We start from the raw sequence: 22,320 nt of genomic DNA, 5'->3' as shown, positions 1-22,320 counted from the left end.
TGGTATCATTTCCACCTAATTTGCCCAATATCTAAACCCTGATTCCTTTACTTTTCTCCCTTCCCTTACCTACCTATGCCTGAGATGTACTTAGTCACCACAAAATTCTGATTTTGTATTTTTCCTAATATTTTACTATGAATATATTCAAACATTTATCAAAGTTAAATTTTAAAATGAAGTCTTATCTATCACCTATATTCTATCATAAATGTTTAACTACTTTATCACATATCTATTCAGTCTTTCCCTCCATCCATCTCTATTAATCCATCTCCTTTTTGATACATTTGTATCATTTGTAAATTGTAGACATTTGTACATTTCCCCATTAAAACCTCAGGATACATTTTAAGTAGTTTTTTTTACTTTTTGATGTACAGTTTACATATAATGAAATATACTAAACTTAAGTGCACATTAGCTTAGTTTTAACATATGCATGCACGTGCTTGTGTAACCCAAATCCCTATCAAGGTATAAACTATTAACATTGTCCCACAAAGTTGCCTCGTGCTCTTTCCCAGTTTTTCCCATGATCCCCCTAGAGATAACAACTGTTCTGACTTTTTTCTACCATAGATTAGTTTTGCCTGTTTTAGAATTTTATATAATGTGATCTTGTATTATATAATCTTTATGGAAAGCTTCTTAAACTTGGCATAATTTTGAGATTTGTCTGTTGTTGCATGTGTCAGTAGCCCACTTGTTTTCATTGCTGAGTAGCATTTCATTGTATGACGATTCCAGTTTGTCCATTCTTCTGTTGGTGATAGATAGCTGGACTATTTGGAGTTTGGGGCTGTTATGAAAAACGCTGCTATGTACATTGTTGTAAAAGTCTTTGTAAACATACATTTTTATTTCCCTTGGGCAAATACCTCGCAGTGGAATTGCTGCGTCATAAAGAGATATGTGTTTACTTTTATAAGTAACTGCCAAACATTTTTTCAAAGTTGTACCATTTTACACTTCCACCAACAGTGTATGAGAATTCCAGTTGTTTCTCTTCCTCACCAACATTTTTCGTTGCCACTGTCTTTAACTTTATCCATTCTGGTGACTGATCATGTTTAAAAAAAAATCTATTTTGTAGAGCAGTTTTCTGTTTGTTGCCAAATTGGGAGGAAGGCATAGGGATTTCCCATTTTCCACCAGCCCCCCCATGTCTGTAGCCTCCCATGTTATCAGTGTCCCCCACCATACCAGCATGGTTTATTTGCTACAGTGATGAACCTACCTTGGCACATCATTATCACCCAGAGGCCATAGTTTATATTAATGTTCTCTGTTGCACTTTCATGAGTTTGGACAAATGTATAATGGCTTGTATCCTTCATTATAGCATCACATAGATGCTATAATGCAGCGTCTCTGCCCCAGAAATCTGTGCTCTGCCTATTATTGTTCATCCCCCATCTCCTGGCAATGACTAATCTTTTACTGTCTCCATAGTTTTGACTTTTCCAGAATGCCATATAGTTGCAATCATGCAGTATATAGCCTTTTCAGATTGGCTTTTAGCAATATATATTTAAGATTCCTCACCAAATTATTATCCGAATGTACCACAGTTAATATATCCATTCATTCCATTCATCTACTGAATAACACCTTGGTTGCTTCCACTTTCTGTTGCAGTTGCCCTAAACATCCACGTGCAAGTTTTTGTGTGGAAATAATTTTTAACCCCTTTGGGTAAACACCAAGGATTACAATTACTCGATTGAATAAGAGTATCTTTTCTTTTATAAGAAACTGTCAAACTGTCTTCCAGAATGGCTATTTTGCATTCCCACCAGCAATTAATGAGTGTTCTTGTAGTTCCACATTCATGCCAGATTCGTGCCAGTATTTAATGATGTCAGTGTTCTGGATTTTGGCCATTTTAATAGGTGTATAATGGTATCTCATTGTTTTAATTTGCATTTTCTCTGTGAAGTCCAACATGGAGCATCTTTTCATGTGCTTATTTGCCATCTGTATATCTTTGGTGAAACATCTGTTAAGGTGTTTGGCCTGTTTTTAATTCAGGTTGTTTACATACTGAGTTCTAAGAGTTCTTTGTATATTTTGGGTAACAGTCTATTATATGAGGTATTGTCTTTTGCAGATATTTTTTCCAAGTCTGTGGCTTGTCTTTTCATTCTCTTGAGTATCTTCCGCAGAGCAGATGTTTTTAATTTTAAGGAACTCCAACTTAAAAATTATTTCTTTTATGGATCATGCCTATGGTATTATATCTAAAAAGCAATTGCCAGACTCAAGGTCATCTAGATTTTTTCCTGTTACCGTCTAGGAGTTTTATGTTTTGCATTTCACTTTTAGGTCTGTGATACATTTTGAGTGACTTTTTTTGTGAAGTATATAAAGTCTATGTGTAGATTCCTGTTTTTGCATGTGAATGTCCAGTTGTTTGGGTACTTTTTTCATGTGCTTATTTGCCATTTGCATATTTTTTGTAAAGTGTTATATTTTGACTACTCTCTTATTGGGTGCTTGTTATTGAGTTGTGGAAGTTCTCTACATATTCTCTATGCTAGTCTTTTGTCAGATATGTTTTCTGAATATCTGCTCCTATTCTGTGGCTTATTTATTTTCTTCATGGTACCTTCTGATGAGTAGAGGATTTTAATTCTGATAAAATCTAATTGATCATTTTTTTGTTATGTATTTTCTGTAATCTAAGAAACTGGCTTAGCATGGTGGCTCACACCTATAATCCTAACATTTTGGGAGGCCAAGGCAGGCAGATCACTTGAAGTCAGAAGTTTGAGTCCACCCTGGCCAACATGGTGAAATCCCACCTCTACCAGAATTTAGCCGGGTGTGGTGATATGCATCTGTAATACCAGCTACTTGGGAGGCTGAGGTGGGCGAATCACTTGAACCCAGGAGGTGAAGGTTGTACTGAGCCAAGATCATGCCACTGCACTTCAGCCTGGGTGATGGAATGAGACTCTGACTCAATTTAAAAAAACAAAAAACAAAAAACAAAAAACACCTTTGCCTTACTCGCAAGTCATTATGATTGTCTCCTGTGTTTTCCTTAAAAAGCGTAATGCTTTTAGTTTTATATTGAAGTCCACTACACATCTGAAATTAATTTTTGTGGATGGTATGAGATGGAGGTTGAGGTGATTTGTGGTGTTTGTTTGTTTGTTTGTTTGTTTGCCTTTATGGATCTTCAGTATACCAGCAGTACCATTTGTAAAAAAAGGTTTTTCTTTCCTTATTGGATCACTTTGGTGTTTTAGTCAAAAATCAAATGACCGTTTTAAGTGCAGGTCTATTTGTGTGCCCTCTTCTATTGCATTGATCTATTTTTTAATCCTTACGTCATTACCACATTGTCTTTTTAGTAAGATACTTGAAGTAAGGTGGGTAATTTGCATTTCTCTTAGACTATCAAATTTTATCAAAAATAAAAGAGAAACCTTCTGGAAATTTGGGATTGTATTTATAATCTATAGCTCAATTTGAGGAGAATGTCAGTTCTTAACAATATGATCTCTGAATTCATGAACATGGTATCATAGTATATCTGTCAATTTATTTAGGCTGCGTTTGGTTTCTCAACATATTTCTTGTTTTTTGGTTTTTTTTGGTGTAGCAGTCTTCTCTTCTGTTAAATGTGTTCCTGTGTATTTGGGTTTTTGGAGCTGTAGTAAATAGAATTTTAAAACTTTTGTTTTCCTATTTTGTCCTGTACATAAATAGAGAATTGATTTTTGCATGTTAACCTTGGCTGATTTATTAAAAATCTGGGTTTCACAGAGGGTTTTAAAAAAATATCCATTGCCTCTTTCCTTGATCATGCGTTTATCACCTTGCCCCTGAACAATTAGAGTAGCTTCTCCATTGGTCTCATTACTCTGGTACTATTCCACTTTGTGTCTCTTCCTAGCTCAGAACTCTTCAGTCATTTTTTTGTTCTGTGTAAAGTTCAACAGACTAAGTATGGCATTTATGACTTTCTACAGTCTAGTCTCTGTCCAACCTTATCTCTTTCTGCTTCTATGTGAACTCTATGTAGTGGATTTTCTTCTCCTAAGCATTTGCTGGCATGGTGATTCAACTCAAATTCTTTCCCCATTTACTCTCCCATCTAAGTTCTATTAATCCTGAGAACATATAATATATTCATTAGTAGGTGTTCCCCATTCTCCCTGGCTTAGCAATCAATCACTCCTCTATTTTATCAATGAATTTGCCTATTCTGGACATTTCATATAAGTAGAATCATACAATATGTGGTCTTTTGCAACTAACATTTTTTCTCTAAGCATACTGTTTTCAAGGTTCATGTTGTCACATATATCAGTGCATTCTTCTTTCTTATGGCCAAAACATTCCATCATATGGATGTATTGGCATACTCCATTTTGTTGTACTTTGTTTTATTGTATTTTATAGATATCATGATTTTTATTGTTTTACAAATTGAAGATTTGTGACAACCCTGTGTCAAGCAAATCTATTGGCACTGTTTTTCCAACAACATATTCTCCCTTTTCTCCCTTCATTTCTGTCAGCATATTTTTTAGCACTAAAGTGTTTTATTTATTATTTATTTATTTATTTTTGGAGACGGAGTCTCTGTCACCCAGGCTGGAGTACAGTGGCGTGATATTGGCTCACTGTAACCTCCACCTCCTGGGCTCAAGTGATTCTCCTGCCTCAGCCTCCTGAGTAGCTGGCATTACAGGCGCTCGCCACCATGCCTAGATAATTTTTGTATTTTTAGTAGAGATGGGGTTTCCCCATGCTGGCTAGGCTGGTCTCAAACTCCTGACCTCAGGTGATTCACCTGCCTTGGCCTCCCAGAGTGTTAGGATTACAGGCATAAGCCATTGTGCCCGGCCAGCAATAGAGTATTTTAAATTTAAGGTATATACATTGTTTTCTTAGATCTAACGTTATTATTCTCTAAAAAGACTATAGTGTATAAGCATAACTTTTTTTTTTTTTTTTTTTTTTTTTTTGAGATGGAGACTTCCTCTGTCACCATGCTGGGGTGCAGTGGCATGATCTCGGCTCACTGAAACCTCTAACTCCCAGATTCAAGTGATTCTCCTGCCTCAGCCTCCTGAGTAGCTGGGATTACAGGTGTGTTCCACCCTTCCTGGCTAATTTTTGTATTTTTAGTAGAGTTGGGTTTGACCATGTTGGCCAGGATGGTCTCAATCTCCTGACCTCATGATCTGCCCACCTCAGCCTGCCAAAGTGCTGGGATTACAGGAGTGAGCCACTGTGCCCAGCAATAAGCATAACTTTTATATGTCCTGGGAAACCAAAAGATTGGTGTGACTCACTTCCTTGCAATATTGTCTTTATTTGTTCTGGAACCAAACCTATGATATCTCCAAAGTGTGTCTGTATCATATTTTATCTGTAAGTTGAGGAAAATTTGGGTTGCTTTCACTTTTTGGCTATTAATACTATGTGCATTTGTGTATACAAGTTATTTTTTTATTTATGTTTGTATCAAGGAGTAGAATCCAATGCCACTTATGAACTTATTTCCTATTTTTTAAAATATTCTTTAGCTTGAGCATTAGGCGTTATACTGTGTTCCCATATAACAGTGAAAATAGACGCCAATTTTTTTTTTTAAATGGCGGTAAATTGTTTGTTTAGGGAGTCTCCAACCTAAGAAAGAGGGGTTTTCTGAAAGTGCATCTATTAGTGGAACTCAGGTTATATTATTTTATAAATAAAAATATGTGTGGATCTCAAAGGAATAAAAATAAATTTAGAGATACAACTGTAATGCTAAGAACAGTTTTTGTTCATTTATGAAGTAGTTTAGTTTCGTAATGTCTAGAGAAATTACCTTGCTCATTGCCCTTCTCTTTGGAGTTCTGGTGGTGGTATGTCAGTCACGGTAAATAAAAGCAAGGTGATTTGTTTCATATTGTTCTAATTCTCTCAGCAGGCATCACTAACTTCTGTCAGTAGAACATTAGTCTGTACTGTCTAGTAGTGCTAGTAACTGAGGACCAAAATGATTGCTTATGTACTAGAAGTGTATTAAACTAAAAACTCCATCTTGAAACAAGTGAGAAAATGCCTTTATTGGATTCTTACTAAATATTGCCTGAGTGACATTCCTATAACATCAGCCTAAAATTAAGATTAGAAATGAAATTTGTATTTGGTAACTAAACCTTAGATGAGAAAATAATCTTACCTATATTGGTAGGTAAGTAGTCATTTATTATAAGGTAAAATTAAGAGTGATACTAATGTGGCAAGATTACATTGATATCTACCTTAATAATGCCCAAAGAGAAAAGCTTTTTTTCCTCCCTATTTTGAGATGGAGTATCACTCTGTCACCCAGGCTGGAGTGCAGTGGCACAATATTGGCTCAGTGCAACCTCCGTTTCCCAGGTTCAAGCGATCTCATGCCTCAGCCTCCCGAGTAGCTGAGATTACAGGCACCTGCCACCCCCCCCCCCCCCCCCCAGTTAATTTCTGTAGTTTTAGTAGAGACAGGGTTTCATCATGTTGGCTGGGATGGTCTTGAACTCCTGACCTCATGTGATCTGCCCACCTCAGCCTCCCAAAGTGCTGGGATGACAGGTGTGAGCCACTGCGCCTGGCCAGAAAAGCTTTTAAAAAGATAATTCTAATTGCTTATGTCAGTCTAGTCACTAATTTTTTTTTTTTTAATTTTTAATTTTAGATACAAAAGTTTTGCAGTACTATTTCAATCTAGGATTGCAGGTAAGCATCATGTTAAAATTGTTTTGATAAGCCCTATATTCAAAGTATAAGCCATTTTGATAATCAGACTTGAACTTCAAAAGCCAAAAGCACTAAGGGGACTAAAAATTAAAAAAAAAATTATTTCTATCTAAGAGATCTCTGAATATGATATAAGTTGTCTGATTTAGACTCCTTGTGCTTTATTTTCTCTTATTATAAAATAGTCGTTAAACTGAAGAGAGAGGTACTGGGCTGTAAGCAGCACAACAGCATATATTAGGCTAGCTATTATATTTAGCATTACATGCTAACTTTTCACTGTGTTGTTTTATCTCAAAAATAAAGGAATTATCCTAAAATATTTTATGACTATCTTTCCATTTTATGTGAAAATTACACAAATTCAAAGACATTTAAAGAGCTATATTTTGTTCTTTGAAACCAATGAGAACAAAGAGACAACATAACCGGAATCTCTGGAACACAATTAAAGCAGTTTTTAGAAGGAAATTTATAACACTAAATGCCCACACGAGAAAGCGGGAAATATATGACATCGACACCTTAACATCAAAATTAAAAGAACTAGAGAAGCAAGAGCAGACAAATTCAAAAGCTAGCAGAAGACATGAAATAACTAAGATCAGAGCAGAAATGAAAGAGATGGAGGTATGAAAAAACCCTTCAAAAAAATCATTGAATCCAGGAGCTGTTTTTTAGAAAAGAATAACAAAATAGATAGACCATTAGCCAGATGAATAAAGAAGAAAAGAGAGAAGAATCAAATAGACACAATAAAAAATGATAAAGGGGATATCACCACTGATCCCACAGAAATACAAACTACCATCAGAGAATACTGTAAATACCTCTGTGCAAATAAACTAGAAAATCTGGAATAAATGGATACATTCCTGCATACATACTCCCTCCCAAGACTAAATGAAGAAGTCGAATCCCTGAATAGAATAACAAGTTCTGAAATTGAGGCAGTAATTAATAGCCTACCAACCAAAAAAAGTCCAGGACCAGTCAGATGCATAGCCAGATTCTACCAGAGGTACAAAGAGGAGCTGGTATCATTCATTCTGAAACTATTCCAAACAATAGAAAATGAAGGATTCCTTCCTAACTCATTTTATGAGGCCAGCATCACCCTGATACCAAAACCTGGCAGAGACACAACAACAATAGCAAAAATTTCATGCCATTATCCCTGATGAACATCTATGTGCAAATCCTCAATAAAATACTAGCAAACTGAATCTAGCAGACCATTAAGAAGCTTATCCACCATGATCAAGTCAGCCTCATCCCTGTGATGAAAGGCTGGTTCAACATATTTAAATCAGTAAACATAATTCATCATATAAACAGAGCCAATGACAAAAACAACATGATTATCTGAATAGATGCGGAAAAGGCCTTTGATAAATTTCAACACCCCTTCATGCTAAAGACTCTCAATAAACTAGGTATTGATGGAATGTATCTCAAAATAATAACAGCTATTTATGACAAACCCACAGCCAATATTATGCTGAATAAGCAAAAGCTGGAAGCATTCCCTTTGAAAACTGTCACAAGACAATGATGCCCTCTCTCACCACTCCTATTCAGCATAGTAGTGGAAGTTTTGGCCAATGCAATCAGGCAAGAGAAAGAAATAGGATTATTCAAATAGGAAGAGAGGAAGTCAAATTGTTTCTGTTTGCAGATGACATGATTGTATATGTATAAAACCCTATTGTCTCAGCTCAAAATCTCCTTAAGCTGATAAGCAATTTCAGCAAAGTCTCAGGATATAAAATCAATGTGCAAACATCACAAGCATTCCTATACACCAATAATAGCCAAATCATGAGCAAACTCCCACTCACAATTGCTACAAAGAGAATAAAATACCTAGGAATACAACTTACAGGGGATGTGAAGGACCTCTTCAAGGAGAACTACAAACCACTGCTCAAGGAAATAAGAGAGGACACAAACAGATGGAAAAACATTCCATGATGATGGTTGGGAATAATCAATATTGTGAAAATGGCCATACTGCCCAAAGTAATTCAGAGATTCAGTGCTATCCCCATCAAGCTATCATTGACTTTCTATGCAGAATTGGAGAAAAACTACTTTAAATTTAATGTGAAACCAAAACAGAGCCCACATAGCCAAGACAATCCTAAGCAAAAAGAACAAAGGTGGAGGCATTATGCTACCTGACTTCAAATTATACTACAAGGCTGCAGTAATGGAAACAGCATGGTACTAGTACCAAAACAGAGATATAGACCAATGGAACAGAACAGAGGCCTCAGAAATAACACCACACATCTACAACCATCTGATCTTTGGCAAACCTGACAAAAACAAGCAATGGGGAATGGATTCCCTATTTAATGAATGGTGTTGGGAAAACTGACTAACCATATGTAGAAAACTGAAACTGAACCCGTTCCTTACACCTTATATACACAGATTAACTCAAGATTGATTAAAAACGTAAAGATAAGGCCCAAAACCATAAAAAATCCCAGAAGAAAACCTAGGCAGTACCATTCAGGACATAGGCATGGCTAAGACTAAAACACCAAAAGCAATTGCAGCAAAAGCAAAAGCCAGAATTGACAAATGGTATCTAATTAAACTAAAGAGCTTCTGCGCAGCAAAAGAAACTGTCAGAGTGAACAGGCAACCTACAGAATGGGAGAAAAATTTTGCAATCTATGACAAAGGGCTAATATCCAGAATCTACAAGGTACTTAAATTTACAAGAAAAACAACCCCATCAAAAAGTGGGCAAAGGATATGGACAGACACTTCTCAAAAGAAGACATTTATGCAGCCAACAAACATGAAGAAAAGCTCATCATCTAGTCATTAAAGAAATGCAAATCAAAACCACTTTGAGATACCATCTCAGGCCAGTTAGAATGGTGATTATTAAAAACTTAGGAAACAACAGATGTTACAGAGGATGTGGAGAAATAGGAACACTTTTACACTGTTGGTGGCATTGTAAATTAGTTCAACCATGTGGAAGACTGTGGCGATTCCTCAAGGATGTAGAAGCAGAAATACCATTTGACCCAGCAATCCCATTACTGTGTATATACCCAAAGGATTATAAATCTTTCTATAAAGACACATGCACACCTTTGTTTATTGCAGCATATTCATAATAGCAAAGACTTGGAACCAACCCAAATTGCCCATCAATGATAGACTGGATAAAGAAAATGTGACACATACACACCATGGAATACTATGCAGCCATACTAAAAAATGAGTTCATGTCCTTTGCAGGGACATGGATGAAATTGGAAACTGTTGTCCTCAGCAAACTAACACAAGAGCAGAAAACCAAACACTGCATGTTCTCACTCATAAGTGAGTGTTGAACAATGAGAATACATGGGCACAGGGAGGGGAACATCACATACTGAAGCCTGTAAGGGGGTGCAGGGCAAGGGGAGGGGGATAGTGCTAGGAGGAATACCTAATGTAGATGACAGGTTGATGGGTGCAGCAAACCACCATGACACCTGTATATATACCTATGTAACCTACATGTTCTGCACATGTATCCCAGAGCTTAAAGTCTAATAAAACTTTTAAAAATAAAGAGCTGTATTTTTAAAGCACTCATGTGTTCATAGATACTTGCTGAACAATTTTTTTTTTTTTAAACCATTCCTCTGAGTTCTAGAGGCAGGTGGGTACTGATAAATGCCTTTATCAGTGAAAGGTGTCTCTGAGTTGAGGTGAAAGCTCTTGTATTTTATTCTTTCTGGGATATTTTTCCCCCTGAAATACACTCGACTTAAAATATAACAAGATGGCATATTTACTGAAAGGAATAATGCATCTTAAGATCTGTCAGATGATGATAAACTCTATGCTCTCCTTGATAATGCTCAGGTTAGTTCACATTCCCTGACAGTGATTTCTCTAAAACTTTAGACATGTCAGTGTCAAGAAAAGTGTCTTCCCAAGTAGTATACATCTATAAGTTGAGAGTAATGAGGTGTTTTTTTTTCCTTGAGACTATTTTTCTTAAATTCAGTTTCAAGAATTGATAAGCTGCTTGCGCTTTCTGTTATGTTAGTTTATTATAATGTCACGTGGAAACTTTGTAATCTGTTCCACTGAGGCATTTAAAAATATTCTTCTACCTTTTACATTATGGAATACCAGGAGATGCTGAATAGTTTATTTTTCATATTAGAAATCATAGTGTCCATTGTAGTCATTTTGAAAATACTATGGCATAAAGAAAACTAAAATCACCTCTATGATAATTTTTTAAATTTTTTAACAATACAAGCATTTTAAAAAATATTTGACAGCATGATTTTTATTGCCTGTATAGTATTTCATCACAGATATATAATTTATCCAGTTCCCTGTTGTTAAATACTGTGTGCATTGTTTTTTGTGTTTAAAAATACTGTAAGAGACACCTAAAGTGCAATAAAATATATACATATTTTAAAAAAGACATCTTTTTACACAGGTCTTTTAGATGCTTTCCTGAAAGAATTCTTTGAGATACAAATGCTGCAAAATATCATAAAGTTCTAATAGAGAACAGATTGTCAAGTTTTTAGGTCAAAAAAGTCATTGCTGCCTCTGAAAATCATGGCCCAATTCTTTGTTTGTTTGTTTGTGGGGAACAGTATTAAATTAAGAATAGAGAAAAGTAAAGTTTCTTGTTTCTTTTTTGCCCTTTCTTGCTCAAGTGCTATTACCACAACTACTGGCACTCCATGGTCTATGTGCCACAGATGCAGCAGCAGTTTCATGCAGAGAATTATCCAGTCTATACTGAGCCACCACCTCTGGTTGATCAAACCGTCCCTCAATTGTACAGTGAGGTGAAGAGAGAAAATGGCACACAGGTAGAAGTACCAGCCAATGGTGAGTATGTAGTGAGATTGCCAGCAAGAAAGACTGTTGGATTTTATTGTGTATAATTTAATAATAGCTTTCATATGTTTCATCAGGTCCATATACTATACCAGTGATTCTCAGAGCATGATATGTGGACCTCTTGTGGCCCCTAAGACTCTTTCAAGGGATTCATGAGGCCAGAAGTGTTCACAATAATTTGAAAATTTTATTTGTCCCTTTCACTGGCTTGCATGAGGGTATAGAAATTAGTAGTGGGTAAAACTGCTGGAATCTAAGCACAAATTGGCACTGTCCCCAGACTGTGCAAGTAATCAGGTTTTCCTCACTGCCACACACCAATGGTACAAAAATGCCAGTTTTATTTTTTCTGTTTAATCAAAGACATTCTTATTTTTACTCAGTTTTTATTATTGAATAGTTGTGTTTAATATTCTTTGTGACAAAATGGAACTACTTATAAAAACACTTCTGCATACTAAATGAAGTATAATGATTAACTTAAGGAAAAAGACTTGTGCTATTAATTATGAGTCTTTCTTGCTGACTTGAAAGGGGGATAGACAAACTATTGTTATTCACACTTAGTTGATCCGGCCGGCATATTCTTAAATGAACAAAGTGAGCCTGTCACTTTAGGATAAACAAGTAGTAATATTTGTTTTCAAACAAAATTTCAGCTTTCAAATCAAAATTAGAATTTTGGAAAATGTGTATCTTCCACCATAAGCTTGACACCTTCCCACCAATTAAAACTCCTATAATAAGGTAGAGCTGAATGTAGTTTCTTAAATCGTATGAGGAGATATGTCAACATTTGGAAGAGCTTCATAAGTCAGCAAAGTAATAGTTTCCCAATTACGAATGCAAGATATAACCAAAGTGTGATTTTGTAGTAGATCTTTCCAAGTGCAAAATGAAACAGTGGATTTTAATGTAACAAAGCTTGAAAAATCCACATTGCCAGTGACCTTTGAGAAACTATCACTTATGTAGTTTGGGTGTAGCATCAAAGAATATCTACAATTATCTGAAAAGGCTAGGTATTAAAATATTTCACTGAGCCGGATGCAGTGGCTCATGCCTGTAATCCCAGCACTTTGGGAGGCTGAGGCTGGTGGATTGCTTGAGATCAGGAGTTTGAGACCAGCCTGGCCAACATAGTGAAACCACATCTCTACTAAAAATACAAAAATAATTAGCTGGGCATGATGGTGGGCACCTGAGGCAGGAGAATCACTTGAACCCGGGAGGTGGAGGTTGCAGTGAGCTGAGATCGTGCCATTGCACTCCAGCCTAGGCGACAAGAGCAGAATTCCATCTCAAAAAATTAAACAAAATTACATAAAATACTTTACTTTTCCAACTACATATTTTTATGAGGCCATATTTTTTTCATATATTTTAACCAAGCAACATATAATAAATACAGAAGCATATGTGGGAATCCAACTCTTTTATTAAGCTATACATTAGAAATTTGCAGAAGTATAAAACAATGACATTCATATTTTTTTGCATTTTGGAAAATAAACATTTTTTATAAATTATTTGTGTTAAGATGTAATAGACTTATTTCACATGATTTAGTATTTTTAACTTTCTCATTTTAATTCCTAATATGGTAAATATCTCTACCTATAACTAACATAAACGAAACCTATTAGAAGTTCTCAAGTTTTAAGACTGTAAAGGGATCCTGAGACCAAAAATTTTGAGAGCCACTCTTCTAGAGGGTTGAGTTCTATAAGTGCACAGTATAATACAGATGGGGACAAATTTTGGGGGATTTAGAATAGGATCTTTGGATTGCCCTTTTCGGAAAGAATTACCAGGGGTAGAAGGAACAATGGGATTTCTAACCTAACCAAATTTGTTTCACATTCCAGCATTACTACTTGATGGTTGTGATCTTGGTTAAGTTACTTGACCCCCTCCTTAAGTCTGATTTTTTGTAAAATGGGAAATACCGGATTTGCTAGGGTTGTTATAAGAACTAATTGAGACCTTATGTATAAGTATACTGTTACCTGGTGCATATTAGGAATACTAATTTCTTTTCTCTCTTCTTTTCCCTTTTTAAAGCATATTACAGTGTCAAACTTTTTTGAATTTTGTGCAGTATACCTTTTATAGAGCTATTTTTAAATGTAAGCTCTGAGGCAGTGGCAGTCTTAATTTCACATAGTTAATCTAAGCCTAATAATGAAAGATTTTCTTTTGTCTAATATGTATAGTCATTATAGGAAGATCAAAACAGCATTTATTTCCACTGAAACTGACTTGTGGCAAAAGTGCTATGAAATTAAAATGTGATCTTAATGACATTCAGGAGATGACACTTTTAAGGTACTCTTCAGAGCTATACATTCAAGTATAGACCAGACTGTCTAGATATCTGAATCTTTCATTGCTAAATGGTTATTCGGATGGTGTACTGTACTGTAAAACTATTGGATGACTCAAATGTGATCAACTCTTATAAGAGCTTAATTAACTAGAAGGACTCAGACTCTAGAGAATATTTTTGTGTTTAGCTTGTTGGTACCTAAATCATCCCAGAAAGTTGTCTGTAGGTTGAATAGATTTGACACATATATTTCACACATTTTAATTTGGAAATTTTCATATTATCTTTCAGTAGCCTGTTTTAGTCATTATTTGTATTTAAAGTGCCCCTGCTACAGTTGCTGTGATTTTTCTTATAGTTAATAAAGTTTATTTTCACTTGTGAGAACATCCATTTATGTTGCATAGGGTTCTGTTTCGGTGATTTTTTGTATATAAAGTATACTGTATACATTCTTTCAGGTACTTTTCCGAATGCTGATCCTACATCTGTCCCTCATGGAGCAGTCTATTATGCAGTAATGGCAGATCCCTATGGGCAGCCACCTTTGCCAGGTTTTGACTCCTGCCTTCCGGTTGTGCCAGATTATTCCTGTGTTCCCCCCTGGCATCCAGTTGGTGCAGTATATGGTGGTTCTTCTCAAATTCATGGTGCTATAAATCCTGGGCAAATTGGCTATATTGCTCCATCTCCTCCAACTTCTCATTACATACCTCAGGGTATGTAAGATTCAGCAGCAGTATGATGTATTCTTGCACTGCCATTTTTTTTTTTTTTTTTTTTTTTTTGCTGTTTTGGTTTTTAAAAAGCATTTTATGTTAGTGGTTAAATGATTTAGGTGGTTAGAGTGTCTACTATTATATTTGTCTTTAAAATTATTTTATCTTTTGATTTAAAATAGTACTTTAAAATAAAAGGATATTATTTTGGGCTGTGACTAGGGAAATTGAGATAGATCTACAACTAGCCCCATATTGAGCATACGTCATTGTATTCAGCTGTTTTCCTGCCAGCCATTTGTCAACTTTATATTAGCTGATAGTGCCACTTGATAAAATGAATAAATCATTTAAAGTATTTCCTTGGTTCAGAAATTACATCATATTAAACCATGTAGAATTGGAATAACTTCTACTTTTTTCTAGAAAGTAAAACCAAGAGCCTTTGCTTTGGGATAACTCACTTAAAGAGCTCTTCAGGTTTCTTGAGAATTGTCTGAACCAAGTTGCATTCTGTGGTATCAGTTTTGAAGATACATGGTGCTCTGCTTTAGATTTATTCCATACACTATTGTTTAATACCGGATTTATGTAAGTGTTCTACTGTACAGTATTGGTGTCTTTTGCAGTTAGTAGTAAATAAAAGCTAGCATTTAAAATTGCCAAAACGAGTGGGATTTTTTTCTTTTTGCGTTTTCATGGCAGCAAAGAGTACCAGACATTTGATTGTTTCAACATGTTTTGTCTCTGGCATTTTGGTTGCAAAAGAATGAATTTTTAGCATGAGCTGGTGGGGAGTAATCGCAGCATCCCTTGAGATGTTATTTAATCGAGTCATTTCAGCGCATACTACCATATCTATGTCTTTTCTCTGGAGAATGTTCCTTTTACAGGGTGTGTGTGTGTGTGTGTGTGTGTGTGTGTGTGTTTTAAAGCATCTATAACCCCTCTTACGGAACTCGGAACTTTAGTCTAGACTTTCTCATTATCCTATACTTCCAATAGTTGTTATAGGGGCCAAGGAAAAACTTCCCCCTCCCCCTCTAAAGGTTCACTGAAAACTCAGCCCACAAAAGGCAGATAAATAAGAGAAAGGGCATACAAATTTTATTAATGTGTACACGGGAACCTTCAGAGTGAAGACCCAAAGTACAGGGGAAATTGTCCATTGTTATGCTTAGGTTGAACAAAGTATGGACAGCCATATAGAAATATGATTGGATAAAAAGGGTATGATCTGCTAATGGACTTCAGTGGGAGAAACCCAACAAGGCTTGTTTGTATTCTTGGCCTCTCTGAGCACACATTCCTTCCTTCTGGATGTGGGATAGGATCCTCTCTGGAATGCAGTGGGGGCGTCTTCTGACAGTCAAACCAGGTAGTTCAGATAATTTTTTATGACCAGTTTTTACATAGAAAGGTAGAGTAATATTTTTAGGTTTTAGAAAAGCTAGAGTAATATTTTTAGGTTTTATGGCTGGCATTCAGGAAAAAGGGGTCCTGGTTTCTATGACCCACCTTGGGGAAGAGGGATTCTAGTTTCTATGACTAGCTTTGGGGAAGAAGGAGACTAAGAGACAGGACAGGAGGGCAGGAGAAGTTCAGAGAAACACTTGCTGCTGAGGCCTTCATTCAAGAGTATTGTTTTTTGAGTCACATCTTACCATTTTTGTTTTTAGACTTAATCTTGTATCTCTGAAGGCTCTGAAGGCCTGGCTTCTCTTTGGCTTACTGTGAGATACATTTCATCATCCTTTTTTTGCCTTCTCCCTTTAAACTATCTATCTGAAGACCACAAGATGGTCTATATTGATCAGTTCTCCTCTGAGGGGCAAATGATCCTGAATACTTTGCTCTAGGTCACCTAACAAACAGCTATTTAAAAGAATGAGTTCATGTCCTTTGCAGCAATATGGATGAATCTGGGAACCATCATTCTCAGCAAACTAACAGAAGATCAGAAAACCAAACATTACATGTTCTCCCTCATAAGCAGGAGTTGAACAATGAGAACACATGGAGACAGGGAGGGGAACATCATACAACAGGGCCTGTCGAGTGGTGGGGGGCATAGGGAAGGATAGCATTAGAAGAAATACCTAATGTAGATAACGGGTTGATGGGTGCAGCAAACCACCATGGCACCTATAAACCTATGTAATCTGCAAATTCTGCATGTGTATCTCAGAACTTAAAGTATAATAATAAAGATACAATTGGAAAATTCATTTGGCAACGATGATAGTAATTATTTCAAAATATATCTCTAGTATTTAAAAATATGTATATAGCATAGTAAATTTTGAACAAAGAATAATTCAAGCTTTCATTTTCCAGTACTGTTTGGCTGAAGAAGCATAAAAATTAGGACTCAGGCTCTCTGACTTACTGGCTGGGCTGGGGTAGGTAGGTCACTTACTTTTCTGATTCTTAGTTTCCTCGCCTGTAAAGTGATATGAACTTAGATTCGTAGGTCTAAACTATGAAATTCCATAAAGCCTCTTTTTATTTTTCAAATAAAATTGGTTGCCACGAAACCTATTTATATCACTTTCTTAAAAGGTTATTTATGTTTGTGAATCAATCTCTCCTTTCCCTCTATGGCTACACCCTGGTCAAAAAGAACAATTTGAGACATCAGGGCTTGAAGTGCTTGAACAGTTGAAGGTACTGGAGTGGAATCCATTGCAAAGAAGATAAATCTTCAATGTACTGTTCTCAAGATGATTAATATTTGTGAGTTCTAAATAAGCCAGTATGCCAAACGGTTCTGCTTCATAATAGGCAATACTGATTGGATTTGATTTTTTATCCTTGATTTTAAGAAGGCCTTGCACTACAAGTTAGCGTCTGACAACTTGAGATGAATGGCAGTGCACTAATGTTTTACAACAAACTGTGTGTATTAGTGTTTTAACTTCCCGGCTAACCTCCTGGGTTCTCAATTTGTGCAGCCTACAAATTGTGTTTTGCATAAAAGTTTATTTTACTCAAGCTTATGGAACAGCCCCTTCCCAACATATTTTTAATGTGCTAACATTTCTGAGGTACACAGATTTCACAGCAAGTGATTGTCCTCTATCTTCAGCTATCCGTGGTTCACTAGCTTCTAAGGGGTGTTTTAGAAGGTTGTAGTCTTGAGAATATGGGTTTGGAATTTGGTGAGTTTTGGGACAAGCACATTTGCCTTAGATTTCTAGTTGATTGGTTTTTATTTCAAGCTTATATGATACTGCCTTGCCTTGTGCTCTATTGCCAGTTAATGAAATTTAATCATGATTGGTATTAACGTAACCTGAAAGCAATGTGTGTACTAGATTGAACTAATTATCAATTGATGTCTGTATTTATGGTCTGCTTAAATCAGGCGTCCCCAAACTACAGCCCGCGGGCCGCATGCCGCCCCCTGAGGCCATTTATCTGGCCGCACTTCAGGAAGGGGCACCTCTTTCGTTGGTGATCAGTGAGAGAAGCACAGTATGTGGTGGTCCTCCAAAGGTCTGAGGGACAGTGAACTGGCCCTCTGTGTAAAAAGTTTGGGGACGCCTGGCTTAAATCGTGAAAGTTCTCTTTGTTTATGTATTACAATCAGTCTTCTCTAAGAAATAATCAAGGAGCGAGTCCTGGCTCTCCTATTGTTGTGGGAGAGATGAGGGTAGCCTGTGCTGCTGCAGCAGTCTGTAATCGTTCTTGGAGGCAGCTGCCAGGTAAAAAGGAAGTGGTTTTTCTTGTGACGAAAAACAAAACCTGAATACTTAACATGTTTAATCACCATATAGGATAAACATAGTGGTAGATTTCTCCTTTTTACAGATCACCTCTTAAGTTGCTCTTGTTACAAAAGGTATCCTGTCTTTTCTCTGCTTTTAACCAAATTTCATCCATTTAGAATTGTTAGGGGAAATAAATATAAAGACGCTATAGTTTGGGACCTTTCCAGCCCCTTCCTGACATAAATCTGGTTACGCTAAAGGTAAAAATCTCGATAATTTCTCATAGCCAGGAAAAATAATTAAATTCATTTTTGTGCTTTATATATTCTCAAAACTGATTGTGGTTTTCTGCCTTGATTAAGAGCAGATGAAAACATTGAGTTGGTTTTACTGTTGAAATTTAAGACTGATGAATTTAAAACAGCTTTCATTTCCTTAAAGCTTATAATCAAGGCTAACCTTTCAATTAGCTTTGGATTTAAAAAAATAAACAAATCATGTTTTTTTTTTTTTTTTTTTTTTTTTTTTTTTTTTTTTATGTGAACAACAGACATTCAGAACTTAGATCTCCATAGATAATGATATAGTCTAGTAGGGAGGGTGGGGCATAAACTTAATCTAGACTTCTGTAAATCTGGGACAAATTTAGTTCATTTTATATGAAACCTCTTTAAAGTATTTTATATTTACATTTATAATAAAGAATTTATGTAACTTATATAAGAATTCAAGAGAACTAATACAGGCTGAGCATCCCTAATCTGAAAATCTGAAATCCTCCAAAATCTGAACCTTCTTGAGCACTGACTTGCTGCTCAAAGAAAATGCTCTTTGTGGCAATTTGGAATTTTGAATTAGGGATACTCAACCAGTAAATATAATGCAAATATTCTAAAACCCCCCAAAAATCTGAAATTCCAAACACTTCTGGAACCAAACATTTCGGATAAGTGATACTCAACCTATATAGCAAGAGACAACCTCTTGTTTCCCTTCATCCTAACTGGAATGTTTAGTTTTAGTAGGAGCAACTTAATTTAGAACACTTGTCTTCTCTCCTACCTCAATGACCAATGGCATTTTTCCCTGAAATACATTTCAGGGACATGAAAGGTGCCTGTGTGAGGGAGATGTAGCTTAGGTAATGACCTCTGTGGCTAAAACTGCTTTAGAGTGATAAATATGGGAGGTGCTTCAAAATAATTTCAGGATGAATATTATATATGAAAAAATATTAGCTGTGTGTTGAATAATTATCATTGAAACTTGAGTTTATTATACTATTTTGTTTGAAATTTTTAATAAAAAACTGCCTTAGTAACCTGCCATCTGGAGAGGAGATGTTTGCTTATGAAATTTGTGTGAGTTTGGGTTTTTTAAAATGTTGTCTTGAATCCTGAAAAGTATTAAACGTATAAGGTTGTAGAGAGGCTGTCACATAGGTCCATAGATACCTTAAAACATCTGGAGTTTTGGGGAATGTTATAGGATAAAAAATGGGTTCCTGAAATTCTGTAATTCTTAATATTCACTTGCTACACATAAAACCAATTTTATTAGACACATGACATTTATTTGTAGTTGAAACTAATTGAGGTAAGTGAACCAATTCAGGTTTTACTGTTTCAGTAATTTATTTCCCAATAATCACCACCACTTTTGAGTTTCCTTTTTTTCTTTGGCTGCTGGGGGTGGAGGGATCTTGGAAACAAGAAAATCTGACTATTGAACTACTGTTTGTTTACTTTCTTCCTGGTAGATATTTCTTGCCACTGAGTGGACCTTTTGTGAAGGGGGTGGGGTTATTACAAACAATATTGAGGTTAAACTGAATCAGTTCTTACAAATTCAGACCAGTCAGTGAACAAAAATGTTAAGATCTTTTCTAGCCAAATATTATTGGTTTGTAGTATTGATTTATTAGTGCTATATAGATGGTCAGTCCCGTAACGTAATTAGCAAATCTTTCTTGCAGAACTTTTGGCTCTTTCCAAACTATGTAATACAGGTTTTTCAAATTGTTTGCAGAATTGTAGAAAAAAATTCTACCCTAGTACTAGACTTAAACTAATGTTTTATTTCCTTGCTCTGGTATAGTAGCGACATCAAAGTGAACATTTTACCTTAATAAAAAGCTATTTTATATTCAGTTGGTTTGCTTGTTTTAGCAGTTGAACTCTGTTTTGATTTTGATTCCTTTTAGCTCTGCTAATATAGCTTCAACTACACAAGAAGTTTTTCCCTTCCTGGCTGTTTTGAAACATGGTGTGGTATTTTGTTAATTTACTTCCTTTCCTTTACTCACTGCTTATTTTTTCCAACATTTTATTATAAAAATCTTTTAAACACAGAATTTGAAGGAATTGTTAACATCCATATATTTACCATCTAGGTTCTGTTCTTAACATTTTCCTATACATACTTTTTTGAATATCCATCTATAAGTCCTTATTTTTGATGCATTTCAAAGAAAATTGGAAACCTAAGTACCGTTTACCTGTAAACATTTCACGCATATGTTAACTAGAGTTCAATGTTTGTTAAAGATTTTTTTTCTTTTGAGGTAAAGTTTACATGCAGTGAAATGCACAAATCTTAAGTGTTGGATGCAGTGAGTTTTGATAAATCACATACTTGTGAAACCAAAGGCCTGATCAAGATAACATCACCCCCAGAAAATCTCTTGATTCTTCTTCCCAAATTCTTCTATCCCCATTCCCCTAGGTAACCATTCTTGGTTCTGATTTCTCACATATCATAGATTAGTTTTCTGTTTTTCTAACTGTGCATAAATGAAAGTATATGCTCTCTTGTGTAAGGCTTCTTTCAGCATAGTGTATTTTGGATTTATCTATGTTGCATGTGTCAAAAATTTATTGCTGAATGTTATTATATGACTATGCCATAGTTTATCCTTTTGAGGGACACCTGGGCCATTTCCAGTTTTTTTTTTTTTTTTTTTTTTTTTTTTTTTTTTTTTTTACATATTATAAATAAAGCTTCTATAGATATTTTTCTGTAAGTCTTTTTGTGAGCGCATGTTTTCATTTCTCTTGGAATAGAATTGTGTCATAGGTGAGGTGCATGTTTAGTTTTTTTATAAGAAACTGCAGGATATTTTTCTCAAGTGGTTGTACCATTTTAAACTCCCATCAATGTATGACAGTTCCAGTTTCTCATTACCGTCAGCCTATGGTGGTGTCAGTGTTTTTTATTTTAGTCATCCCAGTGGATGTGTAGTAAGTGGTATCTAATTTGCATTTCCCTGATTGTTTTTCGTATCGAGCATTTTTATGTGCTTGTTCATTTGTATATCTTTGTGAAGTGTGTTCAAATAATTTGTGTTATTGCACTATAGGAGATCTTTGTATATGCTGGTTGCAAATCTTTGTCAGATATACTTCTTATTTTAATTATCTAACCAGTGTGTAAATGTTATACACTCATTTATGTTTAAAATAATTAGGCCAGGACTTGCAGGTGAGTTATTTAGCAGAAGGTTAAGCTGTTCTGTCTGATATGCTAATCAGTGCCCTGCTGGTGTAAAAGTTAATCAGTAAAATAAGACCATCAAACTTTTGTAATCTGAATTAGTGGAAGGCTAGTTGCTGAAAAGTCTTGTTACTACAAAGAAATCTGAAGGAGAAATGTCACCTGATTCTGGAATTATTGCTCAAATGTACTCAGATTACACTGGTTTATCATGACCAGCTTAACTTCCATTTATATGTCTTCCCACTGGCTCACAGATTCCAACTGTTCTGTGCAATATGTATTATACTTTAAGTACTCAACAAAGAATTATTAATTTCCAGGATCGAGGCCTCTATGATTTTTCGATATTGTAAGGTATAGCTTTAAAGCTATTGGTCTCTTTACTTCATCATCTCATAGTTCTTACAAATTGTTGTTA

General features: G+C 35.5%; 1 protein-coding gene across 7 annotated transcripts in view; it reads left to right on the top strand.

Moving 5' to 3' along the window:
• The window catches only part of ALG13 (ALG13 UDP-N-acetylglucosaminyltransferase subunit), an 85,863-nt gene extending 66,921 nt beyond the window's left edge, over window positions 1-18,942 (top strand). For all 7 annotated transcript variants that reach the window (XM_010346330.3, XM_010346329.3, XM_074391485.1 and 4 more), the window contains 3 exons: window positions 6,692-6,732; window positions 11,457-11,634; window positions 14,437-18,942. In XM_010346330.3, the coding sequence (XP_010344632.1) occupies window positions 6,692-6,732; window positions 11,457-11,634; window positions 14,437-14,702 (485 nt within the window). In that variant the 3' untranslated portion in view covers window positions 14,703-18,942. The remainder of the gene's footprint in view (window positions 1-6,691; window positions 6,733-11,456; window positions 11,635-14,436) is intronic.
• Window positions 18,943-22,320: the final 3,378 nt, after the last annotated feature.

Source organism: Saimiri boliviensis, chromosome X (genome assembly GCF_048565385.1).
Source record: "Saimiri boliviensis isolate mSaiBol1 chromosome X, mSaiBol1.pri, whole genome shotgun sequence".
NCBI classification, from domain to species: domain Eukaryota; kingdom Metazoa; phylum Chordata; class Mammalia; order Primates; family Cebidae; genus Saimiri; species Saimiri boliviensis.
Note: the sequence above shows the minus strand (reverse complement) of the source record. Positions and strands in the feature narration are given on the sequence as shown.